This window comes from Capricornis sumatraensis, chromosome 2 (assembly GCF_032405125.1).
Source record: "Capricornis sumatraensis isolate serow.1 chromosome 2, serow.2, whole genome shotgun sequence".
In the NCBI taxonomy this organism is placed as follows: Eukaryota; Metazoa; Chordata; class Mammalia; order Artiodactyla; family Bovidae; genus Capricornis; species Capricornis sumatraensis.
In genome coordinates this window covers 123,670,232-123,685,095 of record NC_091070.1, presented here as the reverse complement: position 1 = coordinate 123,685,095, position 14,864 = coordinate 123,670,232, and the positions used below count along the sequence as shown (strand labels likewise).

At 40.4% G+C, this 14,864-nt stretch overlaps 1 protein-coding gene across 6 annotated transcripts in view; it reads left to right on the top strand.

Annotated features, from left to right (window-relative positions):
• Window positions 1–14,088, top strand: part of CHD1L (chromodomain helicase DNA binding protein 1 like) — a 71,573-nt gene extending 57,485 nt beyond the window's left edge. For 5 of the 6 annotated variants that reach the window (XM_068963762.1, XM_068963761.1, XM_068963759.1 and 2 more), the window contains 8 exons: window positions 1,506–1,654; window positions 2,388–2,551; window positions 3,101–3,297; window positions 4,703–4,801; window positions 11,719–11,789; window positions 11,896–12,010; window positions 12,749–12,857; window positions 13,737–14,088. In XM_068963762.1, the coding sequence (XP_068819863.1) occupies window positions 1,506–1,654; window positions 2,388–2,551; window positions 3,101–3,297; window positions 4,703–4,801; window positions 11,719–11,789; window positions 11,896–12,010; window positions 12,749–12,857; window positions 13,737–13,803 (971 nt within the window). In that variant the 3' untranslated portion in view covers window positions 13,804–14,088. Of the gene's footprint in view, window positions 1–1,505; window positions 1,655–2,387; window positions 2,552–3,100; window positions 3,298–4,702; window positions 4,802–11,718; window positions 11,790–11,895; window positions 12,011–12,748; window positions 12,858–13,736 lie in introns of those variants that run through there. The other variant, XR_011144402.1, reaches the window with a different exon arrangement.
• The last annotated feature ends 776 nt before the right edge of the window (window positions 14,089–14,864 follow it).

Below are 14,864 nucleotides of genomic sequence, written 5' to 3'. Positions count from 1 at the left end.
TACTGCTTGGGGCATAGACTTGGATTACTCTGATATTGAATGGTTTGCCTTGGAGACAAACAGATATCATTCTGTCATTTTTGACATTGCATCCAAGTACTGCATTTCGGACTCTTTTGTTGACCATGATGGCTACTGCATTTCTTCTGAGGGATTCCTGCCCGCAGTAGTAGGTATAATGGTCATCTGAGTTAAATTCACCCATTCCAGTCCATTTTAGTTCGCTGATTCCTAGAATGTCGACGTTCACTCTTGCCATCTCTTCTTTGACCACTTCCAATTTGCCTTGATTCATGGACCTGACATTCCAGGTTCCTATGCAATACTGCTCTTTACAGCATCGGATCTTGCTTCTATCACCAGCCACATCCACAGCTGGGTATTATTTTTGCTTTGGCTCCATCCCTTCATTCTTTCTGGAATTATTTCTCCACCGATCTCCAGTAGCTTGTTGGGCGCCTACTGACCTGGGGAGTTCCTCTTTCAGTATCCTACCATTTTGCCTTTTCATACTGTTCATGGGGCTCTCAAGGCAAGAATACTGAAGTGGTTAGCCATTCCCTTCTCCAGTGGACCACATTCTGTCAGACCTCTCCACCGTGACCCCCCTGTCTTGGGTTGTCCTGTGGGCATGGCTTAGTTTCATTGAGTTAAACAAGGCTGTGGTCCTAGTGTGATTAGATTGACTAGTTTTCTGTGAGTATGGTTTCAGTGTGTCTGCCCTCTGATGCCCTCTTGCTTAATAACTCAGGAGTTTTATAATTTTATTTATTTATGGTTGTGCTGGGTCTTCGTTGCTGAACAGGCTTTTCTCCAGTTGTGGTAAGTGAGGGCTACTCTCTAATTCTGGACTAAGGATCAAAGCTGTATCTCCTGCTTTGGCAGGTGGATTCTTTACCATCTGGGAGCCCCCATGGAAGCCCTCAATTTTCTCTTTCTTAAGTGGGGTTAATTATACCAAGATTGTGGCGAGGCTTATGAAGATGCTTCAGAGCTCTATAAAGAAAGTTGTAAATCTAAGGGATTATTTTTGTGATTATTTCCTCATAGATTTTCTACCTGATCCTTGTAATATTACAGAAAAGGGGGAAGAGCTGAGTGTTAAAAGTCTTTTTGCAATTAAAAAAAAATATGCTGTTGGTTACCTTTATTTAGGAGATCTTAATATCAGTGAGATTTGTGCTGGGGAATAGTGTGGAATGAATGAGTGATGAGTGATCCTGGACTTGGCAGGCATCAAACTGAGACTTACAGACCACCAGAAGATAGACCAAAAGGGCTTTAGCCACACTCACTCCTTTATAAAGTAAATATATGAAATCCCCAGATGGATCCCAAAGCCATCAGCATTAGTGGGATGGGAATTCCAGTACCTTCATCACAAGCTATTCTTGGCCCATTTAGAATACAGGCCATTCTCTTGTTCACCCTCCTTATTGCTTTGACTAGAATCAATCTAGTTTTCTTTAGTATCTAACATTTCTGTATGTGTTTTATGTTTTTAGAAAACCACATGTACTTATTTGAAGGTAAAGATTATTCTAAAGAGCCTAGTAAAGAAGACAGAGAATCATTTGAGCAACTGGTGAATCTTCAGAAAACCCTTTGGGAGAAGACTAGTCAAGAGGGCCGGTTACTCCGAAATAAAGGCAGTGTAAGAACTGTTAATTTATGTGAGGATAAATTCTTCCAAAGTTTCAGTAACAATGAACAGAAAGTGATGCTGAGAATGATTTGTTAAGAAATAAGAATGTAACTATTTTTTGAAAAAAAGTATAAGAAGATGGCATAAAAATAATAACAAGGAGGTTATATTTTCCCATTAATGCAAGTGATAGTAAGCCACCCTTGAAGGGATCACTGTCTTACATCAAAACACCATACCCTGCTGCTGACAGTCATGACCTGTGTCATTAAGGATGGATGGCAATCATAAACGATGTCTGTAATGTCCATAGCATTTAGCAGTTAGTCTGTATACATTAAATGCTAGTTATTGTTAAGGTGATCACGATGTTGGAATATTGTGTTTAAGACTGAATGATAAAATACATTAAGGAATATTTCCATTAAAATTAGTTAAACCTAAAATGGCATCCTTTCAATTAAAAAACAAGTTATTTTCTGAAGTATCTTATTCCTAATGAAATTAATGAAAATGACATATTGCTATACTAACATGCCAGTGCTTTGGTTGAGTTTAGAGCATAGTATCCTGGTTACCATGCCTGCCAGATGTGTAAACTGAAGTATCTTGCCAGCACTTCCCACCACCCATGGTGAAATAGTGTGAAATATTGAGCACATTGCTCAATGTGATGACTGAGACTCATGAAGGAACAGGTAGACCCTAGTACCCCTGGTTATGAAGCTTGTTCTTCCTACAGGTTCCCATCCCAGGCCTCGTGGAGGGGTCCACCAAAAGGAAGCGAATTTTGAGCCCAGAAGAACTGGAGGACAGAAGGAAGAGAAGAGAAGAAGCAGCGGCCAAGAGAAAGAGACTGTTAGAGGAGAAGAGGAAGAAGAAGGAAGAAGCAGAACATAAGAAAAAGTATGTGTGTGTTATTTGATGGTATTATTAATAAAGCTGAGGGTCACAGTTGGTAAAGGGATCACTACTACATAGTGAGCCCACGGTCAAACATCACTTTAAAACTGTAGAAAGTGTCTGTAATGCTGGTAGTTCCCACTGGTAATAGAATACTTTTATAAAGATTAAACTTTCACCTTAGCAGTCCATCTACTTAAGAGAACAGTCCCAAGTACCTCAGGCAGAGAAGATGCATTCAGCTGAAGCGAGAACATTTTAGGACTTGATTGCAGCTGTCTGACAAGAGTAGTTTACTTGAACAGTCCCTTTTAGTCACATGTTCTTAAAAACAGTGACATCTGGTGGCTGCTCATTTTTGAAGTATAGTCAGGAGGCAGTTAGGCTAATCAGTAAGGCTTCTTGTTTATTTACAAACAGGCAGAAGGACAGGGTGAGTTTCTAATTGCATCTCCACTTGGCACTCACCGTTTGTGAATCGCGGCCCAGGATATGCTTTGAGGGAAATGGTGATAGGCCCAGTTAATTCCTCTCCCCTCTGGTTTCTCGAAGGATGGCCTGGTGGGAGTCCAACAATTACCAGTCCTTCTGCCTGCCTTCTGAGGAGAGCGAACCAGAGGATGGGGAAGATGAGAGCTCTGCCCAACTGGAGTATGAGGACCCAGACTCAACCTCCATCAGATATGTAAGCGGTGACGTCACCCACCCCCAGGCTGGGGCGGAGGATGCTGTCATTGTGCACTGCGTAGGTAGGTAGAAGCGGGGGCCTCTATCCTTAAGGTGCCAAGAACTTGGGCAGACAAGGCAGAGCCCTGTCTTAGGGGTGATTACTGGACTTAGGGCAGCCTTGTGTGGTCAAAAAGAGTGTGAACTTTAGAACCAGGAGACTAGGGTTGCTCAACCAGGTAAAGAGGAAAGGTAAGAGTCAAATACAACTTCTCCAGGCCTCAGTTCCCTTATCTGTGTAATGGGATAATATCTGCCTTGTTCCCTGCCCAAACTTTTTAAGAGAATACACAGAGGCTACATCTGTAAGCCAAATAAATCCTTTGAGAAAAAGCGAAACTCCAAACATGTTGTTCCCTCATGAGCTTTGCACTTTTTTTTTTTCCAGGCAAGTTCCTCTTCCTGGAATGCTCTTTCCCCACTTAGCCACATAAAGCATTGTTCAGATGTCTACATCTCAGCGAGAGGTCTCCCCTGACTTCCCATACCCTGTACTCACCCCTGTTTTTCTCTATTTACTTTCTTACCTTATTTTACTTGATGACAGATCACCATGTGACATACTATGTATGCATTTGCTTGTTTGTTTCATTGAATGAACAAACAATGAAACAAGCAGATATATACATAATATATCATGTGGTGTTTCACTGAACTGGGCTTCCCTGGTGGCCCAGACTGTAAAGAATCTACCTGGAATGCAGGAGACTTGGGTTCAATCCCTGGGTCAGGAAGATCCCCTGGAATAGGAAATGGCAACCTATTCTAGTATTCTTGCCTGAAGAATTCCATGGACAGAGGATCCTGATGGGCTACAGTCCAAGAGACTGCAAAGAGTTGGACACGACTAAGTGACTAACACTTCCGTTTTCACGCTTTCACTGAACTAGAAAATAAACTTCATGGGAGCAGAGAGTTCCCCCCTCCCCCGACTGGTGTAACCCTAGAGCATAAAAGAGTTCTTGACATGTAATACTGAGAAATATTTATAGTATGATCGAAGGAGTGACAATACAGAGTATTAACCAGCTGTGTTAGTACCAGCTTGAATAAGTCGTTTAACCTTTCCACTCTCTTACCTATGAAATGGGAGTTGTAAGCTGTTGTGTGATCAATGCTTCAACTCCTTCTGGTTTTACATCTACTGTACATCCTTCCTTAGCCATCTTCCTGGAATTACAGAAGGACTACAGAGCTTCTGCTCTTTCAGAACACTGATTCTTTTGATGCTTTTCTGTTATGATGGCCAGGTATATTCCAGAAAACCTAAACATACTTGACAAGTCCAGTGTGTATGTGTTTGGAGATTAGATAGTCGTTTCTGCCCTTTGAAAAATCGAGTATACTTGGCATACCTTTTTTTTTTTTTTTTAATTGTGGACTGGATTTTGCCTCCTATAGAAGAAAATCTTCTCTTTCTCCTATCAGATGACTCTGGCCGCTGGGGCAGAGGTGGTTTATTCACAGCTCTGGAAACAAGATCTGCTGAGCCAAGAAGAAGATATGAGTTGGCTGGAAAAATGAAAGGTAAAGAGCAAAGCAGAGAGAAGGGTTAAGGATGGAATAAGAGGGAGAGGACATTAGGTGCATTAAAAGGCACTAGATGAGGAGTCAGAAGAGCTAGTTGGAGTCTGAATTATGTCATTAGTTAAAGCTAGTTGATACGTGACTTTGAGGCAATCCCTTCCCCCTCTCTGTACCTGTCTTCTCATTTGTAATTTGAAAATAATACTTTTTCCATCCACCTCATGAGACTATAATGAGGATAATGAATGTGTAAGTATTTTGATAAATGTCAGTCCCTGCATGCGTGTTGAAGTATTGGCTTGAAGTTCATTTCATTGTTGACCCAGTTCACTTTATCTTCTTGAGGGAATATCTCCTGGAAATGTCAGACACCAGTGGGAGAGAAATCAGACATACCACTGAAGGGCTAACAGGAGCTGGGTGCTGAGAGGAAGGAGATTGTATTATGAAGTTAGCACAGACTGGGGTGTAACACTCCCGGGAGACAGAAGCAGAGCTGTCTGGGAAAACGAAGGCTGAATGGTGTTCTCTCGGCAGAGAGAAGAGGCTGGGCACCTCCTTTTATGTGTGGAAATCACAAAGTGGCAAGAGGAGTAAAATGATTATTGTGATTGTTTCCTATGGAACTTGAGAGGTTAAAGGATCTTGTCCAATAGAGAAGAGCTCTTCAGATTTCTTCGAGATAGGTTTTTCTGCTCACTTCTCTAACGTAGAAAGGGATGTAAGGACTTAGAGTGAATAGTCTTTCTACTAAAACACATTACAGGGTTTAATATGTGTTGCCATGATTAACCCAATCTAGATACTGACTGGGCAGTTTGAAAAGGAGAGACTTCAGGGGAGGCTGGAGCTAGAGATACAGACTGAGGAGTCTCCATTTGGATCCTTGTTTAAAACCCTGAAGGAGAGAGGATGGAGAAATGGGAGGGCAGAGAACACACCTCCATTTAGGAAAAGGAAGAAGGAATTGTCAGAAAAATAAGAGAACCTTGACAATGTAGTGTTTTGGGGTACAAGGGAGGAGAGGTGTCAAGAAGTGGTCTGTAGTGTCAGTGACTGAAGTGAGGATGAGCACTGGGAAAAGGCCACTGTATTTGCCCCCCAAGGGCAGTCACATCACCCTGGAGCATTTTGAAGAAAGTGTGAAAAGTAAAACCTGGTGGCACAGAGTTAAGGTGTAAATGGTCAGTAAGGAAACAGATAGGAGTGTGCACTCTTTTCTGAAGGAGAACTGGAATAGGGTAGAGCAGGGTAGATGAAATGTGGGCTTGAAGGAAGTCGTGAAAGTTATCTTGGGCCTGGAAGGATGGGTTGAGATTAAATAGGTGGAGAGAAAGGGTAGGAGAGTCCATAACCATATCTCATTCTTCTTTGTGTCTCCTGTAACCCCACCAGTCCCAGTATGGGGTATTGAATGACCCAGGTAGTTACACAGTGAATGTTTTAGGGGAATGGTGTGTAGGCTAGACAGACTAGAGTAGAAAGTTTAGGCTGAGGAATAAAGTTAGGTTTTAAAGAAGAGAAGTTTGGGCCACATTATAGAAGACTGCACATGACTTATGACTTGTCCAGGGAGGTGGCATTCTAAGGTAGGACCTTATCCAGTATCTAGACAAGGGAGATTTGGGTAGAAGAATGACATAGCAGAGCAAATATTGGGTTGGCCAAAAAGTTTGTTCAGGTTTGTCTATACCATCATATGAAAAAACCTGAACAAAGTTTTTGGCCAGCCTAGTATTTTAGAATGACTTAAAAAGATTGGGGTATGCAGGATGGATTGAGAGGACAAAAGGTTCAAACTGAAATATGCGAGGCCTATTTCACATTAGAGAATTAACACATTTCTCTAGAGAATTTGATTTGGATGAGATAGGAAAATATACAAATACAAATATATATAGTAGAATACAGTATTTGAATAATTTAAAACAAACATCAGACTCTTCTAAAGGAATTTTAAGTTCATAGTGACCCACCCCCTCCCAGCCCAGATACTTCTGGGTTTTGCATTCACTCTCCAGTGCCTACAGGAATACTCCGTAGGCAGTGTTTGAGGAGCACTGAAGTAGAAAAGCATAAAAATTCAGGAGTGAAGGGGGTGACATGGTAGTGAAAGACATTCCTCTTTTTAATCCCTCTTTTTACCCCACGGATTAGACATCCCCACCTGAACAAAAGTGCCTTGGTGGGTCTTTTAGAAGACCCAAGAGGAGTCTCACCCACCACTGTAACTGGTAAGACACAGATAAATCTCCATACAGGCAAGAACCAGCAGAGTGTGAATCTGCCTAGACCCCTCTCACTGCAGTAGGGCAAAAAACAGGTGAGTGTTGCCCTTGCAGGTACTCACACGTGGAATTTGCCAAAGGCCATCCTTCCTGAAGGGAGATCTGGCACATCATTGGAGAAAAGAGAGAAAACATGAGTTTGTTTGCAGCATAGGTGGTCAGGGATCTTTTCCCAGCACCAACCCTGGCCCGCCAAGGCAAACTGCGAGGGGCTGACTTTTCTGGCCGCTACCATCACCAGGTGGAACACAGCTGGAAAAACCTGTTTCTCTCTGCCAGCATCTGGAGTGCTAAGGTGGTAGCTCCCCACCTGGGCGGGGGAAGGATATTGGGAAAGAGGCAGATAAAAATTTCAAATGGTGTCAAAGGCACGTGCTCAGTAGAAAGTTCATGCAAGAGTACCTGAAAATTTCCCTGCAAGTGTGTGGCAATCCCAACACACTAAGTGTTAAACCCACACCTTCCCTCAGCTCTGCTGCCAGCTCCCTGTGCAGGCTCCCTGGTGTATCCATGAAAGTGAACTCTGGTAGACCAGGATCCTATTCAAAACAGGTCATGTTCCGCAGGCAAGGAAGAAACCACAGACTTGAGCTATAGCTCCACCTTCTGGGAAAAAAGGTATCCAGCCAGCCTGGTAAATTGTAAAAATCAGAGAATACACAAAAGCTTAAAAATTTGGCCACAATACAGTATTGTAAAGTAAAATAAAGTAAAAAAATAAATAAATAAATAGATGTAATCACCTGATTAAACAAAACAATTTGGCCACAAGACAGAGCAAGAAGAGTGGAGCACAAACATACAGAAAAAACTGAGATAATACCAATACTATATAACGTAATACCCTGTCTGCTGCTGAAGGTAATGAGCACTGAGTTAAGGATATATCTGCTACTTCAAATGCAAAAGCACCAGTGCATAAGTACCAGGAATATGAAGTCAGGAAATATGGCATCACAGAAAGAAGATGACAGTTCTCCAGCAGCCATGCTCAAAGGCACAGAATATTGTGATCTAACTGACAAAGAATTCAGAATAGCAGTTATGAAGAAACTCTGAATTACAAAAAGACTCAAAAAGGCAACTCAATAAAATCAGGAATAAAATATGTTAACATAGTGACTTCTTTTCAAAGAGATTGAAATTTTAAAAACCCAAACAAACTGTAGAGCTGCAGAAGTCAGTGGATGAGATGAAGACTGCAGTAGAGAACGAGGTAGGCTTCTCAGGTAGTGCAGTGGTAAAGAACCCACCTGCTAGTGCAGAAGATGCAAGAGACGTGGGTTCAACCCCTGGGTTGGGAAGATTCTCTGGAGTAGAAAATGGCAATCCATTCTAGTATTCTTGCCTGGAAAATCCCATGGACCGAGGAGCCTGGTGGGCTAACGTCCATGGGGTCACAAAGAGTCGGACATGACTGAGCATGCATGCATAGCAGGGGAAACCATATGGAAGAAAGAATAAGTGACTTGTGGGAGATAGGAATTTTGAAATAACGAATTTAAAGAGTGAAGTAAGCCTGTGTAAGCTATGAGACTGAATCAAGAAATCAGGGATCAGAATAATTACACTTCTAGAAGGAGAAGGGGAAAAAGAGTTTAAGAAATAGTAGCTGAGAACCTTCCCAACCTGGGGAAAGACAAAACATACATGTCCATGAAGTTAATAGGTCACCCTGTTATCGCAGTGCTAAAAGACCTTCTCCAAGACTTTCAGTGATAAAAAAAAGTCTTAAAGGAAGCTAGGGAAAAAAAGAACATAATGTGCAAAGGAACCCCTATTTGATTATCAGCAGATTTCTTAGCAGAAACAGGTCCTGAGAGTAGAATAACATATTTGAAGTGTTGAAAGATCAAAATTGCCAACCAAAAATACCTTATACAGCAAAGTTAACTTTCAGCTATGAAGGAGAAATAAAGGCTTTCCCAGCAAACAAAAGCTGAGGGAGTTCACCACCACTAGACTTACCTTGCAAGAAATGCTGAAAGGAGTTCTTCAAGCCAAAATGAAAAGGCATTAATCAGTGATATGAGCACATGTTAAAGTATACAACACACTAGTAAAGGTAAAATATGTACAGTAAGGTTTAGAAAACCAACTTGGTGTTAAGATGGTGTGTGAGCCACTCAACTATAATATAAAGCTTAAAGGAAAATAGTAAAAGTAACTACAGCTACTATAAATTGCTAATGAATACACAACATACAAAGAGGTAAATTGTGACATGCATAATATAAAAGGGAGGAGTGAAAGGGTGGAGCTTTTACAGGCAATTGGATATAAGTTGCTGTCCTCCTAAAATACACTGTTCTATCTATAAAATGTTTCATGTAAAGCCCCATATTAACCACAAAGTAAAAACCTAGATCAGATCCACAAAAGACAAAAGGGAATCAGAGCGTACCACTGTAGAAAATAATCAGTTTACAAAGGTAGGCAGAAACAGAGGGAAAAAGAAACAGTGGAATTACAAAACAACTGGAATGCACACAGTGGCATTAGTAAGTCCTTATATATATAATTACTTTAAATGTAAATTGATTGAATTCATCAGTCAAAAGGCACAGAGTGTCTAGATGGATAAAAAACAAGACCCAATTATATATCTCAAAGTGAAGGGACGGAAAAACATATTCCATGCAAGTAGAAACCAAAAGAAAGCAGAAGTAGTTATATTTATATTGCAAGAAATAGACTCGAAGCCAAAAATGGTAATGAGACAAAGAAGGTCACTATATAATGATAAAGGGATCAATTCCTCAAGAAGTTATAACAAGTGTAAATATATATGCACCCAGCATTGGTGCACTAAATATATTAAGCAAATATTAATACATATGAGGGGAGAAGTAGACAATACAACAATAACAGGGGACTTCAGTACCCCACTGTCAGCAATACATAAATCATCCAGACGGAAAATGAACAAGGAAAGGATGGCTTGAACCAAACAGTAAGTCAAATGGACCTAACAGATATCTATAGAACAGTCTATCCAACAGCAGCAGAATATAAATTCTTCTAAATACACATGGAACATTTTCAAGAATAGATCATATGATAGGGCAAAAAACAGGTCTTAGCAAAATAAGATAATTGATATCATACCAAGTAATCTTTTCTGCTCACAATGGTATGAAACTAGAAGTAAAGTGAGGACAACTGGAAAATCTGTAAGATGTGGAAACTAAACAGTATACTCCTGAACAAACCGAAAGGGAAAGCAAAGAATTATCTCAAAAAAAAAATATGGAAACAAAACATCCCAAAACCTATGGGGCCCTGCAAAAACAGTTCTAAGAGGGAGGCTTACCATGATAAATGCCAATATTAAGAAATTAGAAAGATCAGAAATAATCAACCTAACTTTAGCCCTCAAGGAAATAGAAAAGAGGAACAAATTAAGCCCAAAGCTAGCAGAAGGAAGGAAATCAAGTTCAGAGGAGAAATAAATGAAATAGAAACAGAAAAGATTAATGGAACTAAGAGGTTTTCAAAAAGATAAACAAAATTGATAAATCTTTAGTGAGAATAAAAAAGAGAAGACCCAAATAAAACCAGAAAAGAAATAACTGACCCTACAGAAATACATAGAATCATAAGAGACTATTACGGATAGTTGTACACCAACAAACTAGATAACCTGGAAGAAGTGGATAAGTTTATAGAATCTACAAACTGTCAAGACTGAGCCAGTAAGAACTAGAGAATCTGAACAGACCAGTGATGAGCAAAGAGATTGACTCAGTAATTAAAAACTTCCCAATACAGGAAACTTTAGGACCAGATGGCTTCACTGGCAGATTCTACCAAACATTTCAAGAATTAACGCCAGTCCTTCTCAAACTCTTCCAAAAAATTGAAGAGGAGGGAACTTTTCCAAACTCATTCTACAAGGCCAGTTTCACCCTGGTATCAAAGCCAGATGACACTACAAGAAAACAAAACTATAGACCAATATCTTTGATAACTTCAATGTAAAAATCCTCAATAAAATATTAGCAGGCACTTATTAAATTCAGGAACTTATTAAAAGGATTGCACACATGGAACTATCCCTGGAATGTAGGGATGGTTCAACATATACAAATCAATGTAGGGATGGTTCAACATACACAAATCAATAAATGTTATATATCACATTAATAGAATGAAAGATAAAAGTGATCCTCTCAATAGATGTAGAGACAGCATCTGACAGAGTACAAATTCGTGATGACATACCCTCTGCAGATTGGTTATGGAAGGAACATACCTCAGTATGTTTTTTGTTTCATTGTTCAGTTGCTAAGTCGTGTTCTGGAGCGGGTTGCCATTCCCTTCTCTATGGGATCTTCCTGACCCAGGGATCAAACCCCAGTTTCCTGTGCATCTTCTGCATTACAGGCGGATTCTTTTACCACTGAGCCAAAAGCTATATACAACAAGCGCACGGTATGCATTATATTCCACATAACTGAAAACTTTTCCTCTAATATCAGGAACAAGACAGAGCACCACTGTTACCTATGCCTGAGTAGCGTTGGAAAAGGCACAGCATAGGGATGATTCAGAGTAGCCCTTCCTCAGGGGCCTCATTCTGTAGTGAACTTTATGTTCTTTCTGTTGCTGCTTCTTGTTTTACCTCAGATTTGAGTTTGGGAGGTGTCCTTTTATTTCCTATTGACGATAAAGAGTCAAGAAATGAAGGGCAAGATTTGGTAAGTGAAAAAAACCACATCAATTTATTGGAGCTAAACTTTGACTCCCATCACCTCCTCTGGAAACTGCCCCTGCTCCCACTCAGTAAATGATTGTTCCTCCTAGTTGGCCTTGATTGTGGCTCAGCACCGAGATCGCGCCAATGTCCTGTCTGGCATTAAGATGGCAGCCCTAGAAGAGGCCCTGAAGAAGATATTTTTAGCAGCAAAGAAGAGGAAAGGTAAGTCCTTCCACTTGTGCTCAGGAATAGATTAATTTGTTTCCAAAAGTAGGATGTGATTTTTAAAGAGAGATGAGAAATGCCAAGATCCCATTCAATATGTGTGGTGAAGGGAAGCCCCAGTATGAGAGGCCACACAAGTAACACTCTCCTCATCTTGTATTCTGAAAGCCCTTTTCCTTTCTTGATCACTTCTGTATCCTTTGTCTCTGGACCACCTGCATCCTCTGGGTATTTGTATCATGATTTTACAGACGAGGAAGCAGAGGACCAGAGATGAGGTAGACTGGCCAGATGCTGTTGGGAAACGCTTTTTATCCTGTCCCCTCTTAGAGAGTCACAGTCTACGTTAGCAGACAGTTCTCTGCCAGAAGACCTGAGTTTAATTTTATTTCCAAACCCAGCATGTCTTAGAGTTTATCAAACTGATTGACTTGTTAAAGAATCTTTGCTTTTTAAATTACATCTCAGTCATCAGTCATATTCAGTTCCCATCGTACCTACTTATTACCAGACCCTGTATGTAGGTCCTCATGTTCTATAGAATTAGTTTTCCCATGTTACAGTCACTCCTCATATAATAATCATATGCTTTGAGTGGCACTCACCAAGATTATATACATTTTGTTCATTGGAAACAACAAAGTGATTCAGAATACATTATCATCTCCTATGTATATCTTATACACATTAGTCAATTCGATGAATGAAGACATCATGAACTTTTTTTTTTAACAGCAAGTGTCCATCTTCCACGCATTGGACATGCCACAAAAGGTTTTAACTGGTATGGTACTGAGCGACTTATTCGGAAACACTTGGCTTCAAGAGGCATCCCAACTTACATGTATCCTTTTATTATCCTAATGGTGTACACTTTCAGCTCAGAAGGGGACAACATCTTGCATTTTTCTGGTGTCATTTTTTTAATCCAAGGCCAAGTCCTCTTCTGCCATGTTTTTCACTCTACCTCCGCTTCAATGAGAAAAAACTAAGAAGCATTTTCTACCGTGTATATATCCAAGGAGATAAGCACACCCCAGCATTTCTACATGCCAACAGCTGAAAGATACATGAAGAGGGGAATTAATTGAACAATTGCCATTTGCTCTCGTGTTGAATCTGTTTCACATCACTTCTCTGGAGATCTCAGGCCCACAGACCAAGGCCTAGTTCTAAGAACTTCACTCTGTTCACTAAAATAAGTAAGCAAACAAGTGACCTATTTTATTTCTGAACCAATTCAGTGTATTGTTAAGCAGTGTGAAATTCATTTTGACCATGAGGGTATAATCTAGTTTTACTAGACTAGTATTTTCTTCCAGTGATCTGCTTGCTGTAAGTTAGCATTGTTTGAACCACAATACTGAATCCAGAATTATTAGAAGAAGCTGAATTTACTAAGTGCTATAATTATACAGAAACTTCCTCCTTTTACTTAATTACTGAAATTCACTTGGTGGGGGTTTATTTAAATCACTGTAAAAACTTAGAGAAGTTAGGTTTTATACATTTGCACAATTCAGACAGTATCAGAATTGTTTTAGTATATCATCATAATTCTACAGTAATAAGTACTAACAATATTGAAAAGATTTATTATATGGTAAAAGAAATTAAGGCATATGCCTCTGGAGTGATGATTTCAGTAATTACTAAAGAACTAATAGTTTTAACAAAGTCGATTTTAAAGTGATGAAAAATATTCCTTGACCGCCCTATTCAGCTACTATTTTCCTAGAAGCAAGGCTGCCATCCTTCATCTACAGGCCTCAACTTCATCCTCAGGATAGCTAGTATCTTAACAATCAGCTAAGCATCAGATCTAGCCTTCAGCAACCAGCTGAAAAAGCTGCGGAAAAAAAAAAGCTAGTTGCTCAAAACCACTGTAATAGAGTATTTCAACAAGGAATCAGGATCTGGTGGGCCTCTGAGAGACTGTTTTCTGAATTCTACTTTTGTTCTCCTGAATGTGTTACTGGTGTGTAATACCTGTAATACAGCTATGCAAAAGTTATTTGGGAATATCCTTTGGCAGTTTGCCAGTGCCCCAGTATGCATAGCTATTTGTATAATAATAAATACCCTTTCTCTCTCTAAAGGTTTCTTTGCTTGCTTTCCCCTCAATCTGGTTTTCTTCCTCTCAGACTAATTTCTTTATGGTGAGAAAGGTAAGTGCATTAAGGAGAAGGGAAATAGAACAGGTTGGCTCTGGGGGAAGGAAATGTCTTCAGTCAGTTTGTGTCTTGGAAAGACAGGTCTCTAGGGGAAAGACTGAGAAGAGAGATTGCTGATCCAGACAACCAGAGTCCCTCCTGCCTTCTGTTCATACAGTTCAGCATTCAGATCCAGAGGAACACATGTGGCTTCAGAGAAACCAAGAATCACCTTTCCCCCTCCCATTAAATTCAGTTCAGCTTCAAGAAATGAGGGGATTGTGAGGACTTCCCTAGTGGTCCGCTGGCTAAGACGCTGCGCTCCCAATGCAGAGGGCTTGGGTTCAATCCGTCAGAGAACCAGGTCCCACATGCTACAACTAAGTTTGTATGCCACAATGAAGATGGAAGATCCCATGTGCCTCAGCTAAGACTTGGCACAAACAAATTTAAAAAAAAAAAAAAAGAAGGGAATTGTGGAAGTGGCACAAAACTGACAGCAAATGTCAGACTGCAGAGGGCAGAGGGATGAGAACCACCAGAGAAGGAGTTGTAGGAGGAGATACCATAGAAGCTGTGACTTTTCACATTTTTGTACCTGAAGTCTCAGTCTTGGCTGGCTGTCCTCAACCGACCTGGTTTCTGCTGGTTTGAGGCCCTAAATACCTAGAGAAGCCTCAGGCCTGGGCCCTTGGTTC